The 17,374-nt window shown below is 44.4% G+C and overlaps 1 protein-coding gene across 1 annotated transcript in view; it reads right to left on the bottom strand.

The window, feature by feature from the left end:
* TRPC4AP (transient receptor potential cation channel subfamily C member 4 associated protein) overlaps positions 1 to 17,374 on the bottom strand; it is a 1,405,828-nt gene that overhangs the window by 739,909 nt on the left and 648,545 nt on the right. Inside the window, exon 11 of the mRNA XM_069652258.1 lies at positions 14,603 to 14,661. Coding sequence (XP_069508359.1) covers positions 14,603 to 14,661 — 59 coding nt within the window. The remainder of the gene's footprint in view (positions 1 to 14,602; positions 14,662 to 17,374) is intronic.

Below are 17,374 nucleotides of genomic sequence, written 5' to 3'. Positions count from 1 at the left end.
ATATTTTGCTAATGCACAAGATGCGTTAATGGCTTTTAATGTTAGGCTTCCCGCTGAAAAGACCCTTTTTGCAAGGGCGTCATAACACTTCTCGTCCATATCTGGAGGGCTGGTTGGATAAACTGCAGCTTATGTTGCAGTTGCCACCTGTCCTACTAAGCTCCCTGGTGTTGGATGTTTCAAAAAGGAAATCGGGTTCACAGAAGAACGCTCGAGGAGGAGGAGGATGTCACTGAATGCAAATTCAGCGGTCGATGCTACTCAAGAAGACACCTTAGAGGCCTTTAGACTCTGGCTTTTGGGTGTGTGGGTCTATTTCCCTGCAGGTCTTGGAGGGCGCAGTGGGATCAACAGCCTTCTTTGGCTCTTTGAAAGGACCAGGAGGGGTTGCCTTCGAAAAACACCTCCAACATGAAATTTCCCATTCATTCGCCGAGGCTGTCTTCTTGGGAAAACGTACCTGATGTCTGTCAAGCGAGGAATGCTAGGACGATGATCAATGGTTTGTTTTTTACTCTTTTTCTGTGATGAAAAGTAGGAGTTATGGGAATCACTCCTGGATCTTGAGAATGTTTGGAGCGTTTTTTGGGCATTTACTGAGACTTGTCCCCTGTTGAACTCCTACCTTCTAAAAGAAATCCTCTGAAGGGGTGGAGGACAGACTTTGAAAGCGACCGACCAAGGGTGAGCTTCGACAGTCACTCCTTCACAGCCTTAAGGTCATTGATTGGCAGTAGCCGCATTCAACAACTTCACCAGAGAAAGCTCCTTGTTGCATCAGTGTCGACATCTTAGTCAGCACATCTGTTAAAGCATGTTTTCGGCATAGACATCGTTACCAAATAATACACAAAAGTCAAAAATATTCACATGGACCATGGACACAATTCCTATTGAGGTGGTTACCAGCATTAAGTACCTAGGGGTACACATCGACCACTCAGCCAGGGAGGCCACGATGCAACAAGCCTTATGGGACAAAGCGCGCAACCTCGCAGCCCAAATGAAAACAGTTAACAACAGATTTGGTAAATTCTCACTTAAACCAGCTATCGAATTTTACAAAGGAAAAGTGGTGCCTACACTCACATACGGTATGGGAGCAACCTTGACCATACCAAATAGCATCTGGCGCAGATTAGAAAGTCTGATTTGGAAAGCAGTTTTAGGACTACCAAATTCCACCTCGATGGATCTCATCAGACGAGATTTGGGCCTACAGTCGTTAGAAGCAACAGTGATGCTACACGCTCTCACTCTCTTCAGAAACACCGTAATACCAGACAGTCCATTAATTTATAAAATCGTAGCTGATGAAATCGTAAAGCAGCGAACAACAAACTTAAACGCATGGTCAGAAAACTTAAAAGGAAAGCTATCAGATATTGCATGCTCAGTTGAAGATCTTAAGCAAAATCCTGAAAGAGTAAAAAGAAAGTTAAAGGAACAGGACTGGATCCTGACCTTGTCGAAAGCTCATTCAAATAAACTGACCATGAACCTCCCACCTACCTTTAACAGACTCAAGGTACCTATACCATACTGTTCTAAGTTTCCAAGCCAACAGCTAAGAAAATTCTTCATGAGAGCTCGTTTCAACCTCCTGCCGACGAGAGAAATCTTAGCAATCAGATCCAGTTCGACTGACATTATCTGTCGCCTTTGCCATAATTCCACTACGACAGAATCAATCAAACATCTCTTACTTAAATGTCCTAACGTGAGAAAAATTCGAGCCACCTATCTGTCGACACTAATCTGCGAACACTCATCTTTCGGAGAGGAGGAAGAAGAACTTATTTGGTGGAACAGGTTAATGTCGGGAGAAAAAACTAGATGGACAATCGCGACTGTCAAAATCCTGGAATCTGCCTTTGAAATGATCAGTTCCAGTTCACAAACTACGAGCGAGAGTACAGTTCCCGAAGGATCCACTCCCCTACAATAATGTTGATAAGGAGGATCAAGCTTCCTTCGGTATCTATTCCCCGCCCGGACACCTATGTCCGTTTGAGTCCATACCTACATTTTTTTATACACTCTACTGAGCTGAAAGGGGTAATCCCGATCTTACTGGAATCTGACACAACAACACGAAAGCTCGAGGCGTATCTCACTTGTGGTTGCTGCTGTCCTCAACCCTTTGTAAAAATTCATTTCTATGAATTATAAACAAATAAAAAAAAAAAAGAAATATTACGATGTTCGTCAGAGAAATTCACTGAAGAGTTGAACCGTTCGAGAACGTGCGGTGCATGCAGAATAAAAGAACTGAGGTAAAGAGCATTGTGCGTGCTATATATACACCATCGACATATCTGGAGGCAGGAATGGTAACCACTGAGGGACAACTATGCCAATGCTGCATTGTTAAAATGGATTTCTAGAATCTGGCCTGGTGGACAGTTTTTGGGGGTACCCAAGCTATAGTGAACAGGGTAACAGAGTTTTGAAAACACCCAATCAAGGTAAACAGAGAGCAGCCAAGGCTATTCTCAGGAGAGAAGGAGTGGGGTCAGGGGTCCACAATGAGTTCACACAGTGAAGCACATAATTCAATTTAGACAGTTACAAGAATACTATATTTATTATAGGCCCAAAACAAACACTATGAAATGAAAAGCACGTGATAATATCACACAATACTCAGTTATAAATAGAAATACAGTCAACGTTAGGTTTTTAGGAATACATTCAATAACTTATTCAACAACAAGGAGGTAAGTAGTGAGGCAAAAGAATGAAACTATGTCACAAGAATTATACCCTCTCTTTATAAATCTAATCCCTATGATGAATGGGGGACTGTGCCCAAAAGTCACAAAGCTTCTTCTTAGGAAAAGGGTCTGATGTAGGAAGAGTTCTTGTGTTGGTGCATTGTGCCAGAAGATCTTCAACAACAGGTAGGTAAACCTATAGTCCCACCTTTCAAATAAAGGGCTTTTAGAGGAGACTGTCAAAAAGCAATTGAATGGAATAACCAAAGTTTATTCTAAGGAGAACAGGGGGCGATGAATGTGTTGCAATTACGTACCTCCTTGATTCCGATTTTCCCAGATGACTAAGTAGGTCGATTGGGGATGGGTCACTAAAGGTAGGTTTTCATGCCATTGGCTCCATTTAGAGGTGCCTAGGAGCTTCGGGTGTAAGGGTTCTTCTGGTCCGTCCCAGGAGCAGAGTGCAACCCTTTGCATAGAAGAAATGCAGAAGGCACCAACGCAGACCTCTCCAGGATACTCCACCATATAGGAGAAGGAGATTTCCAGCGAGTGTTACCACACACAGATGACAGCAGGCATCCATCCAGTCATGGCTCAAGAATACCTTCTTGAAGCTGGGAGGAATAAAGGAGACTTACAGAACAAACTGGCTACCACCGAAGTTTCGCCGACTATCGTGGAACAGTGACGATTCTACCGAGGTAGCCCACTGGAGAGCTGGTTAGTCCCACAGATGGTCTAGGGACACTTCGAAGGCTCAGGACGCTGTATCCTCATGAATACATCAAAACTGGTTGGTGCCACCAGTCTAAGCATTGACGCACTGCACAGGGCCTTTGCGGATGAGGTAATCCAACAGGGCTTCACCGGGCAAAATGCAGGAAGGGATGCTGGGCCTACTCGGGAGTCGTTCAGGGCTCTTCAGTCGGCTGCTCGTCTACACAGGATACTTGGCACCAACGATGATCTCAAGAAATTGCTGAGCCCACCAATGGTAAGGATCTGCACCATTCAAACAGCCAGCAGTGATCCAATCTGGGACCAGTGCGGGTTTCACTCACAAAGCAGAAATCAGAGCAGGGAAGAGAGATGACACACAGAAATACAAAGGCATGCAACCATGTCCCGCAGAGTCCTTGGCGTCCTTGTTTTTCTGCTGAGTTTCCCCTGTGGTCTGAAGGGGTTAACTTTTCCCAGGAAGTGCTGGAGGAGGAGGCGCCCAAGGCTTATAAGGACTCTGCTACGCAGAGCGTGCGGAATCCCGCAGAGTCCTTGGCGTCCTTCGCACAGAGGAAGCACCCTGCAGGGGGTGAATGATTCGCCTGCGGCTTTGTGGCTTCTTCGTGGCCGTGTGGATTTATTTCGGATGGAACCCGGAGCAATCTTCTGAGATGCGAATTGAAGGAATCTGGATAATCTGGTGAGGTGCTGGCATTTGACTCCCTGCCACATTTCTCCTGCTACTGTTTTAATTGAGGGCAGGGGATCGGGGGTTGGGGGAACAGTCAGACTCTGGTAGCTCCTTAAGTTGCCGGGTGTTCCCCACCCCATGACATATTCACTGACTGTTAAAGGAACTTTGCTGATTACCCGATTATTCATTATTTTATTATTGTCACTTAGTCATCTGTTTTTATACTTTTTTTTTGGTCAGTTTTATACACTGTTAACTGTGTTTTGTATTGTCGTTATATTCTTCCTCTGTGGGGCTTTTAGGTGTTTTTAACCACGGCTGAGTAAAGTGCTTTGAAGGGTGGGGCCATTCATTGCTTACTGATTAATATTATATTATTTTGTTTCACCTTCTATTGCCACTGGCTCTAAAAGCGTGGTAAACTCATTACCACGTTTGTCAACATATACTCCTATTAGGCGTAATTATTTATATAGTTATTCAGGCCTACTCAAACCTGCACTATGTGGAAAAGAAAAGCCAGTGATGAGGGGAGTTCGGGGGGAGTGGGCTGTCCAGGGAAGTGGGCAAAAAAGCCCAAAAATGTTAAAACTACTAAACATACCAAAGCTGGAAAACCCCCGCCAAAACCGGTATCCAATGCCTCCAAAAGATCACTCGACTCTTACATGGACGTAATGGCCAAAAAAAAATTGTAAGCTGCATGAATGCAGCTGAAGTAGCCTCTAGAGAGGCTGTCCCTCTGATTGAGGGTATAGAAAAGGAATCATTAGGGTGGGTGGTTCCAGATCTTTGCCATTTGACTTGAGGTCTGGGGTTGGGGATGGGGACATAGAGGGAGTGGAGATGGCTCGGGAATGGGTACAGTAGCCCCCTTTGCCTCCTATGGTGGCCATTCCGAGGGTAAGCAACATAATCCTCGAGGACCAAGACAGCCTGATCTTGGACTCCTCGCTAGTTAGCGAGGGCGACAAAGAATGGCTGGAATCCTTACTTGATGAGAAGCTAAAACCCCTCCAGCTGATGTTGAAATCCTTGTGGGGGCTGAAGGAGGGGGTACTCAATACCCTAGCAATCATGGATGACTCCATCAGAGCAATCTCACTAAAACTGTGAGATATGGCAAAAAGTGGGGAGGGGGCGGTTGCTGCCGGGCCCTGTGCTTTGTGTGTGTCATTAAAGGGTGATCATTCCAGTAGTTGTGACATGGTTGTGGAAGTACAATGTAGGCAGCCCCCTGCTGCCGTCACAGTGGTTGTGGAAGTAGTACCAGGGGACAAAAATGTGGAGAGTGGGATCGAGGAAACTGCTTCCTCACAGGGGCAAGGGAACCTGACAACTTTGAACCTACCACCTGAAGCGGTCCCTTATGTGGGGGTTATTACGGGTCTCCCTGGGCTCCCCCAGGGTAGCTTCAAATCGACATTCTCCCTAATGAACAAGGTATCACATTGGATCAACTCTAACCTGATGGGGCCCCAAGATCGACCCTACAATCATCCGTATGGCAAGAAGAGTGGGTTGGAAATGGGCCTAAAAATCTGCCAGGGGAATGTGTAGTGGTGACCTTCTCAGACGCATTAATAGCAGATTACCTTTTAAATTCTAATCCAGCTCGAGGCCTTAAGCCAAATTGAAATCGACTCGTAAGTTTCTCCCCCTGGACTACTATTATTTGAGAGGGGGGGCAGGTGGTGCGTGGCCAGATGCTTGTGTGGTGAAAGATACCATTCCAGCCTGGCAGACATTAAACAGTGAATCAGTGGGTGGCTGGAGTAGGATACCCACGAAGAGAGAGCACATAATTGCCACGGAAAAGAATCCTTCGGGCTCTTTGCCCCTGGATAATCAGTACGAGAGTCTAACCTCCTGTGAGGATGTAGATTGACAACTGGTTGCACCAGGGTGCTGTGAACCCCTGGCGGTTAGCCTGGGAGAGCAGTTGTTAGTCCGCACTCAAACTTGTAGTGGTCCGGTGAGTAAGCCAACAGAATTCAGTCTGCTCTCATGGAACATTGCTGGCTCAACTAGGAAGATGAATCTTGGGCCTGTGATTGAGCTTCTGCAAGCCAACGCAGTGGTTCTACTTTAGGAAACGTGGGCCTTGGAATCCCTGCAACTAGACGGTTTTATCTCATATGGAATCCCGGCAAAGAAAAAATTAAAGGGTAGATGTTTTGGGGGTCTGTGTATTTTGATCAAGTCCTCACTTGAATGTAGGACTAAGGTGATCTCCACAGATATGGATTTTTTTACAGGTGTTTTTTTTATCCACAGCAAAGGGAGAGTCAATTTGTATTATTAATTTCTATAACAGTCCATACACCTCGGAGACGGACAGATTATCAAAAGTTAAGGGGTTCATTGAGGACCTACTGTCCAAAGGAAGGAACAAAAATGTATCGTACATTTGGGGGGGGTGATTTTAATATTAAAATGGGAATGGGAGTATCTAAGGATGCATTGGATAATAATAATAATAATAATAATAATAATTTGGCATTTATATAGCGCTATGATCCGTTGGAGGATATGTTTGTGAATATCCCGTCTCCTTGTATGAGGGATGTGAGAGTTTGTTCCAAGGGCCTGCAAATGAGCGCTTGGTTGATTGAATGGGGTTTACGTACTGTCAATTGTCGCCTAGCCCCGGACATACCGGGCGAAGTGACCTTTAACCACCACTTGGGCTCCTCGACAATTGATTATTTTTGCATTTCTGCACTGTAAGTTTGGAGGTGATCGCTGATGTACATAGTGATCACCACCCTGTTTGTCGCTTAAGGGCCCGTTGAGGGTAGTGGTTTCCAAGGACATTGCTCCGTGTCCAATGTTTGGTGTGCCCACTGGCTCCCGAAGAATCAAGTGGTGGACCATTCTAGAGAAGGAATTACATTTTATTTCAATCAGGGAGAATGAATCCCTTTTGGTGGATATACTGGGGAACAGTCTACCTCCGAGGGTAGTTGTTGACAAATTTGTGGAACTGGTGGCTGCTCTTACTATGAAATTTAGGACAGCTTTTAAGGCTAAGGGGAGATCACCGCAGAGGGGTTGTTTCGACGAGGCCTGCAAAGGGGCGAAGCGAGCCCCGTTGATACTCAAGGACCTAACATCCAGTAGAAGAGCGATAACCCAAGCTAGAACTGTCTACCAGCTGGAGTTAAAGAGAAGAAAACAGGAAATCAAAGGGGTGGCCTGGGAGGGCTTCCTGAACGCTGCCAACAGAAGGAATTTTTAAAGGGTGGTCCGGAAGGGTGCTGGTCTAACATGGGCAGTGGGACATACGTGGAGGAAGAGGCCTGGTTAAAACATTTTGGGGCCCTGTTTGGGGTGGTAAATACTGAGGACTGTGTAGAAATTGCTGTGTCTTGTCTAAAATTTGAGGTGGAGGAGGTTAAAAAGGCCATCAACCTCCAAGCCCATAATCGGGCACCGGGACCGGACATGATCCCCTCGGATTTGTTTTAAGATCCGGTGAACATGTTGGCACCACTTTTAACAGTGGTGTTCAATGCCTGCATGCAATCAGGGAATTACCCCCTTCGTGGAAAAGGGCAATTATTTTCCCAATCTTGAAAAAAGGGGACATGGCCAGCCCTAGTGCCTATAGACCAATTTCTCAGCTGGATTCTTCCTTTAAAATCTTCGAGAGAATCCTATTGGCTCGCATTGAAACTTGGTTGGGGGAACAATCGATTCTTTCTGATATTCAATTTGGATTCCGTCCTGGAGTTGGCACAATGGAACAGAGTCTCAACCTATATGTCCTAGTGGCCAATTCGGTTTTTTGTAGGGGAGAGGCCGTATACCTGGCATTTATGGACCTGAGCACGACCTTTGATAAGGTGGACAGGGCAAAGCTCTAGGCCATGCTCGGGTCGCTGAGGTGCCCGGGGGACATCCTGAGAGTGTTGGTTGATCTACACACAGATAATAAGTCGTGTGTGCGTAGTGGTCCAGGGGGACACTGCACGGCCTGTTTTAGGGTCGGGTGTGGTGTACGGCAGGGCTGTGTGCTGGCCCCTATTTGTTTCTGCCTTTACATTAATGGCCTCTCACTGGATCTTACTAATATCTTGGCTGACTTTCTAGTCTGGGGGGGGGGCAGGGTTTCCCAGTTTTAGTATATGCTGAAGACACAATTTTGCTAGCCAGAACCCCAAGAGCATTACAGGCCCTGATCAATGCCTACACAACCTTCATGTGCAAATTGGGTTTAAAAATCAATACCAAAAAAATCGGCAGTGATGACATATGTGGGCAGAAAACAGCCAGCGGCTATGAAACCGATGCTCTGTGCCAGAGAAATCATACCCAGAGTTAAGGCTTTTGACTATTTGGGAATCAGCTTTTCGGAAGCCTTGACTGGCAGCCAAACAACCGACCAAAATGAGCCAGCAAATAGGGGGTATTTTTCGATTTATGTAAAGGTGTAGGGGCCAACCTCTGGAAGTCATTACCAATATTTATGGTGCCCAAACTTTGGCTGTTACTATGTATGGTGCCCATACATGGGGTATTCAAAGGACAGCAGAAATTCAAACTAAAGAGAACACATTTTTCAGGCAAATGTTGGGGCTCCCGAACTCAGCAGCCTGTATATCAATACACAGAGAACTGGGAATTAAGTTTTGGGAGGACCACTGGGCGTTGGCCCCGATTTTATTTTGGGTCCGGTTGTGGGCCAACGAAATTGCCTCCCTGTGTCATTTTATTATTTGGACAGTGTTGGGCAGAATGGGGTGGCAAAAAATTCAATGGCTTGCCTACATTTCGAATGCCCTTGGGGAGGTCAACCTCAGTGCTCTTTTCCCGCCAGCTGCACTTATAACTAAGGCTAAGGGGTCCAGCCACAAATCTGTGGTGGGTGAGGCTGTAGTGAGGAAGAGAATACTCTTGGAGTATGGTAATAAATCTGGCCAATTCCATACCATCATCAGTAGGCCCTCTAGGATCCAACCCTATTTAACCTGGAGTCCCTACAAAAAGATAGGTGGCTAATAACGAGGGCGCGGTTTGATTCCTTTATCTTACAAGGGAATACAGTCAACTGGAAAGGATTCCCAGATTCGGATGGTTGTCCGGTTTGTGGTCATCAGCATGAAGACTTGGCTCATCTAATGTTTTTCTGTACTGGTTATGCAGGCATCAGCAGAGTAACTCCGATACCTGCCCTAAAGAAGTCTGAGATATGTCATTATAAAGCAGCACTCGCCTTTCTTCTGAGTGCAGACACTGTCTTTACGGCCTGGGCTTTGCTCACCTTTCTAAAAAGGACAATGTTTTTTAGGAAAAGACTGGCGAGGCTCCAGGGAGACGGAAGCCAATAATGAAAAGTGTAACATTGGAGGAATTATTTTGTCTAGAATGTTTTTAATTGTTGTTCCTGTACATAATTGATTTCATGGATCGGTGATTATGCAACATATACTAATTTTACCCTATTGTGCCTCGTTTTTTAGAATGAGTGTCGTCCGCACAGGATTTTAGGAACTATAAATGAAGTGTGTAATCTTTTGGCTATGTGCATTTGTTTTCTGTCGTTTAATGGATTTTTAAAATCCGAATAAACTTGTTTGACTGAATACATCAAAACTGGTTGGTCCCACCAGTCCCAGCATTGAGGCACTGCACAGGGCCTTTGCGGATGAGGTAATCCAACAGGGCTTCACCGGGAAAAATGCAGGAAGGGATTCTGGGCCTATTCGGGAGTCGTTCAGGGCTCTTCAGTTGGCTGCTCGTCTACACAGGATACTTGGCACCAACAATGATCTCAAGAAATGGATGAGCCCACCAATGGTAAGGATCTGCACCATTCAAACAACCAGCAGTGGTCCAATCAGGGACCAGTGTGGGTTTTACTCACAAAGCAGAAATCAGAACAGGGCAGAGAGATGACAAACAGAAATACAAAGGCACGCAACCATGCCACAACTGCCAGCACTGCAACAATATTTTACAGGGAAATAGCATTCGACATCCTCATTCTGGCAAACCTCTACTTCTGAAACATTTGGCCACGTGCGACTCTACAAACGTGGTGTATGCACTGAAATGCCCTTGTGGCTTTTATTATGTAGGAATAGCCACAAGGAAACCAAGACACGCTGGACCGAACATAAGTCCAACATTCGAACACGTAACCTGAAATCGTCGGTGGCAATGCACTTTATCGAGAGTAGGCACACGATAGCTCAACTGAAGTGTCATTCTAGAACAGGTCAAAATAGGCCCCAGGGGCAGTGATCTTCACAGGAAGCTTTTACAGAGGGAGGTGTTATGGTTAGACCTGCTAGATTCCATACACCCAAGAGGCATGAATACAGAAATGGATTTAATGTGTTTTGTATAATTGACTGTTGCTTGATTTATCAAATGTATTGGATGCAATATCCTTCTACTAATATAGAGTATTATTGTTCAACAGTTAGGTGCATGAAAGCGGCTGTTGAAGGTATCATGTATTGTATCATCACCCAAGACACCTTTCTATTGAGAATGTATACTTTGGACAATTCTGTTATACCATTCTAATGTTATTTATGTTGAATATTGAGGCACTGTCCACTTTGCCATCTTCCTAGGGATTCATTTATTCACAGATTCCTCACAAAAGCAATTGGGTTAGGGATTCTTGGGGCACCCGACCGGATATGATTCCGGCTGTGATGCTCCTCCCCCTTCCCTGCTAATCCTGGGGCTATACTGAGTGTTTCTACACTCTTTCCATCTCTCTGCACCATCAACTAAAGCCATTGCTGGTTCACAGATATGAGTGGAACCTTAACCCTATTACGCACACTGTTCTATTCTTACTTTGATACGTGTTAGGCTCGCTGCACCTTCCCCTCAGCCCCGTTCACGGGGTGTGCATATTTTTCTATAAACTTCTAGCAAACACGCATTCTTCCATTCTTACTTCTATATGAGTTAGGCTGGCTCTGCCTTCTTCTCTCCCCCACCCAAGCGGCTACATCTCTCCCCTTAACTCTTTATTTAATTTCTTCCCCTGCTCATGGGGGTACAGACCTCTTCAACTCTCTAATTTTCCTTGTCCCCCGCGCATGGAGTTTATCCTCTTATTTTTTTTATTTACTTTTATTTTCTTTTGTTTTATTTTCTCACCCGCCCCTTTGTGGGTACCATGCATTTATTTTTTGCTCTTCCCGCTCACAGGTTTACATTCCCTTTTTTATTTCTTTTACTCCTTTTCCCACCCGCCCCATTGGGGGCACCTTGTAGATGCATAGCGTCCCCCCCCCCCCAATCTTTGTAATAGGAGACTGGAGTTGTGTTACCTTGGCAACACACCCTCGGTCTACCCCCATCAAGATGGGCGGCGCTGTTACAATGACGCTTCAGGCATGCGCGGGCGTCCATGGCAACGCCATAAATCACAAAGGGTCGGATCGAGTAGCGATCAGGACCCTGGCCTGCATACTGCACCAGCTTCTAGCACTTGGTGAGTAAGCGACCGTGTAACATATCCTCTGATATCCAGCCCGCTTCTCCTCCCATAGAGAACATGGGCCACCCAAATTCTTAGCCGATCTTTCCGCGTACATGCAGCACTGTTTTAGAGTTGTTTTGTCCTTTCAGTATTGTTTTCCTACCGAACATACCATAGACACCATTAGGCAAATGTATCCTTAGTGGAATTTTCCGCTTCTATGCACATGGACTGTCAAGTTGGCCGACTATTACAACGTTGTTTCCCCCATTCCAGAGCATTCTAATCACCATCCCTGCAGACCTATTTCCCTCCCCTTCGACTAATCGGGTAAGTGCTGCACAATCCATTAATCTTTATTTATCTTATCTAGTGCACATAATTATGCTAAATTTCAATATCATCTGAGGAGCTACACTTCTCATTGCGTAATTTCCTGCATTTTGCAGGTCCAGTGAGTGACCTGGAGAGTCACTAGGAAATTGCAATGAGGTCAGGTTCCAATTTTGAATTTAGCCTTACACTTACCGATGGATATCTATTTCTGAGATACATACTGATGTATATCGTTTTAGATTACCTTGTAGATATAATGCTCAAATACGTTGCATCAAGCCTAGGAAGTTGAGTACGCCCAAGACCCGAAGAAGGATTCGGTTATTATCAGAAACGCGTCGGCAAACCTTTGTTACCATCATTGGAGTGTTTTAGGAGATACAACTATATGTGAATTGAACTCATGTACCAACCGTTTTCTAAAGTATACAAGTGTACATGCTAATATAACATAATTGTTTACTTAGTTGGAATTACCTATTATGATGAAACAAACTTTACTTGAACTCTTCATTTCCATTATTGTTTTTTGTTCACAAAGAATTTACAGATGGTAGTGTGCCTCTTTAATTGTACTTAAATAGACTTTCTTATGAAACAAAGACTGATATGTGTTTGTTTACTTCTTTGGATTCAAAACGCATATATAATCTAATTTATGTAACCAAGCACTAAAGGGATCACCCAAGAACTACTATCGACTACACACTCACCTCACTAGACTACCATTTGGAATTAATTTATATTCTTTGTAAATGTGGGGTGTCTACCCCTTAAGAGTGTACTAAAGGGGGCGCCGGTTAGCAATAACCGACTTATGGTTAGTCTTTTTGTCTCAGGTGGCCCTGATACCCCTTTTCTCCCCCATCTGCATCTGAAATCATATGAACCTTTAAACTTGATTGTAACCAAGAGAGTAATGAAACCTTAATGAACACTTAGTGCCCCCCTAACCCCTATTCTTCCTATCCTCTGGATTTCACTCACCCCACACCCCTAGGGCTTTCAGGCAACATGGATGTGGAATGAGACCAGGCAGCCCCACCCCCTTCCTGGGCCAAGCACACACAAAGGGCAACACTAGTCCTTGAAAGCAGAAGCTTACGTATGAGCTTATATGGGATTTCCTGACCTTAGGAGGTAGAAAGAAGGCCAAACAATATTGCCAAAGAACAAGTGAAACTCTCGTGGCATGGCCATTTTAGGACACTAGCCACATTTAATAGTTATACACAGTAAATGCTAGAAAAACATTGTAAACATGTAATTGGTACCACCAGCCTCGTCTTTAGGCACATATAAAAGTAACCAAAATACCAAGGGTGATACAAAAGAATCCCCACTACACTGCAATAGAAGTTACTGTGTGCACCGTTACAAAGTTACCAAAAATGTAAAGGACAAAAGGGAAACAGTTTCCTAGTACTGATAGTCTGACCGACTGATCAGTTCCCCCATAACAAAATGAACAAAAGGCCAGGGAAGTCCAGATGAAAGCTTTGCTTCCCTGTAAAAAGTCAAGACAGGTTCAAAAGCAAAACGTTTGCGGGTCCATAGAATATGGAGGGAAAGGTACTAAAAGAAAAATCTTCCTAGCAGTGATATTCACTTCTTTTAATCAACGGTTTTGGATAGTTGAGAATACCTATCCATTGCTAATAAATTACTCTGACACATGAAATTGGATAGATTTCTTTTTTTATTGTATATGTTTTTATGGCAAAAGCAGAACTAAAGCTTAGTCAGTCACCTCACTCAACACTATGCCACTGAAAGGCAGACTAGGCTGTATGTTGAAGACCGCCATGTAACACTGAAGCTTGTCCATGAGGCTTGAAGTGAGAGGACCCACAGAATGCACAACTTCACAAAGTGATGCCTTGGAATGAGGGACTTGGAAAAGAGGCTGAGGGTGATCAGCTTCATAAAATCATGCAGGGGACACCTGCATCATATAAAACCAAACTATTTAAGCACCAAATGCAAATGAAGGACAAACAAGAAGAAACTGAGCCCCAACATATACAATTATAAAATTAAAGAGTTAACACACTTGGCCCAAGCATAAATAATGGACTGAAATATTGTGTGCATGCATGACGGAGTAAAGACTTGTTGCAGGCAGTGCTGTCCCTCTTCCAAATCTATATTCTAGAAAGCTATGTTCCCTATACTAGAGTTATGAATATTCCTAGACTCTGGAGAAAGGTGGAGAGGAGATACTGGCCCCAATAACTGTGCTCATCTTTGAGAGAGGCAGTATCTCTGTAAACAGTTGCTAAAATCATTTTTCCAACCAATATGCTTTCTGAAAATGTTAGGCCAGAAAGCCATAGCATTTTGGATGAAGGGAAAACCACAAGTCTCACATTACAATCTACATCTGTTTGAAAAGACAAAGAACAGTACATATGTAGGGCTTCTTTAGTGATCGTTAAAGTGAGTTTGTTCCCTCAAGCTCCATGGGGAAACAGGTTATATTTTATGCTGAACACATCATTTAAACTATTTTTTCAACCAATTAAAAGTATGTGGCACTGGCAAAGCTTAAAAATCGTACACCTCAAAATCTACATTCCATATCTTAAATTAGACAGCACAAATATCCATGGAAGATTGGCAGGAAGGTGGGTAAGGAAAGAACCAATTTCATTTCTTACCATCTTGCCACATACTTACTCGTGATGATCGCTAAAACTTTGAAGTAATCTTAAAAACTGGATTTTCAAAGAAATATCCTAGAAAAAAATGAAAACCAACAGGATGAATAGCTTAGCAACCATAGAAGCAGTGACTGGCAACTTCCAAACAAAACACATGTTCTTCACACATTTTTCCAAACTAGGCTTTGACAACAACAGAGTCCAACAGGAAAGTGTATTGTATAAAATATATTGCTTGTGTCTAAACTATCATGGAAATAAGAACCACAGTATTAAGCACACAGTTGAAGGAAAACACAGAAGGAAGAGCTTTTCTTAATTATGAGTATATATGAGCAGACAACGGTTTTATCGAAAGCATGTTTTCAAATGCAAGAGAGAAACAAATTGCTTACCATCTGTAATCTTTAAGAACAATGACAATGATGTGTTATTTATATAGCGCCTTAATCCAAAGCGCTTTACAGAGCACATATTTACATACAATACCACCCAACCGAAATTGGTACTCATTTATCGACCTCGGAAAGATGAAAGGCTGAGTTCTGCTTGCCAGGATTCGAACCTGCGACCCTCAGATCGCAGCAGCGAGCGCTCAACCGCTAAGCTATCTTACCAGCTAAGAACAGCCCTGCTTTCCCCAAATACGTGTTGATGAATGACATTTCTCCCCAGACAGGGAGTGTATATGTTTTGGAGCGTGACGTGAAGCCACAGTATGCAATTTGCTACTCTGTTTCCCTGTTACTTGGAGGACCTGTTACTGTGGCTGACTTGGGCACGTCTTTGTTAGGGGAATTTTCTTAAAGTACTACTGATAGTAAGACTTTAGTAAGCGATCCCAGTGGTTTGTAGACACCACAAATCTTCTCATCTTCAAATGCAGTATCAGTCTGCACTAGCTCAGGACCTTGGTAGAGTAGCAGAGGAGTCAGGCTTAAGAGGACGATGTGAGCTGTAGGTAAGTACAATGAATCTTAGCTAGACAGGCACAACAATGAAGCACTTGCACATATTATATAAAAGGTATATATTATATTTACACCAGAATCACTTTAAATACTTCAGATGTTTAAGGTGGAACACTTAGGAATACTTAATAATACACTTCAATGGGCACTTTCACTTGTGTTGGTTCGCAGTTACATTTGTAGCAATGTTAGAAAGGGAAAAGACAATCTTATCGGTTACTGCGCACTCATGCGGTTTTCAATGGTTTATACGGTAGTACATTTACTCTGTAAACCCATATAGTAAAGCCACTTAAAGGGAAGAAAATGTATAGCCTGAGCGGAGTTCAAGGTTCTAGAGGCAGTTTCTTTGCCTAGTAAGTCTTTTATGTCCAAAAACACAACCCTAGCTAGAGGCAGTTCGGAGAGGACTTGAAGTCCTGACAATCAACGAATAGTGAAGAGTTCCTGTGGATTTCTTCCAATGTCTGGAGTTATTGAAGCAGCAAGTTATTTAACAAAGGAAACCTAAAAACAGACTCGAAGAAGGGACACAAGCAGCGGCTTGGGTCGGAGGTAAGAGGGGGTTGCCCTGGCCACCTTTATGTGCATTCTAACGCACTGGAGCAACTTCTTGGAATCAGGTAAGCAATACCTTTTTCACCAAGGTACATTAGGTTGGAAGAAAATGTTCATGCTGGATGCTCTGCAATGTTGCAGCTTTGGACCCGACCCTCGGATTCCTTGGTCTGGTGACTGAAGGCAGGACAATGGACGGGATCTCTCAACAGCAGTATCGAGGAAGGACCTATAGCACGACTTTCAGCAACCTCTTGGCTCACCAAGGTTTTGGCGCCTTTTCTGCAGTACCAACAAAGGACACAGATCACCCGGTCAATCATCTTCACTTCCTGTATTCCCACACTCTGGTGAGGGGGTATGGGCGAGTTGTATCAGATCTGTGGATTGTCCTTAGAGGTTCAGCAAAGATTTGGATGGATCTGGCCTTACCACGACGATGCACTCAAAATGGGTAGCAGGTCTCCTGTTATTGGGAGCTTCCGGAGCTGCAGCACCCCAGGACCTTGGGAGATGGCTCGTTTCAAAGTTTGTCTTGGGACTGGTTGTTCCCAACAGCCAAAGGGAAGGAGTAGTCTTCGGAGCTCCTCTGTCGCATAGAAAATGGGATCAGGACAGCAGTTGTTGCTTCACTGTGTTGCAAAGGGCCTGCAGGTGTCTCTGGTCGCTTTCTTCAGTTACTTCTGTTTCCATTGGTCGACTTGCTTTTCACTCCAGAAGCCTCACCTTTTATACAGTTCCAGTACATACTCCTCTGCAATCTCTCTCAGCATTTAACAGAAAGGGGCGTTTGGCACAGCCAGACCCCTCTGGGAGCTGAACCTATTCAGGCACTCTGGCAGAAAAAGGACAGGGGGTGAAAGACTCCTCCCCTCACTTCCTGCCTGCCCAGACACTCGGAGCCGAGGGGGTTGGGGGGGAGAAACCTACAGGTTTCCACCAAAGGCAAAACACACACACTGCCCTCCCCCCTCCCAGAATGGTAGAAGGGCTAACAAAGAACAACCACGCTGTTGTAAAAAGGCGGGAGGCCCCAAGTTGGTACTTGGGTGCCCCTATTGTGCACTACCGAGGCTATGGACATAGCCTGCAGTGAATAATATACACAATAGTTAGTAGAACACGTCCACTGCCACCAGCCATAACTAGGCGATAGTCTCTGTGACTAAAAAGTCACAGGAGCTGAGAGAAGGTGGATACTAGGTATACCTTTGGCACTCCACCGAAGGTGGTGTGTGCCAATCTCTCAGACTATAGAG

Source organism: Ambystoma mexicanum, chromosome 3p (assembly GCF_040938575.1).
Source record: "Ambystoma mexicanum isolate Mex_15411 chromosome 3p, UKY_AmexF1_1, whole genome shotgun sequence".
Classification (NCBI taxonomy): Eukaryota; Metazoa; Chordata; class Amphibia; order Caudata; family Ambystomatidae; genus Ambystoma; species Ambystoma mexicanum.
This window is presented reverse-complemented; position numbering and strand designations above follow the sequence as displayed.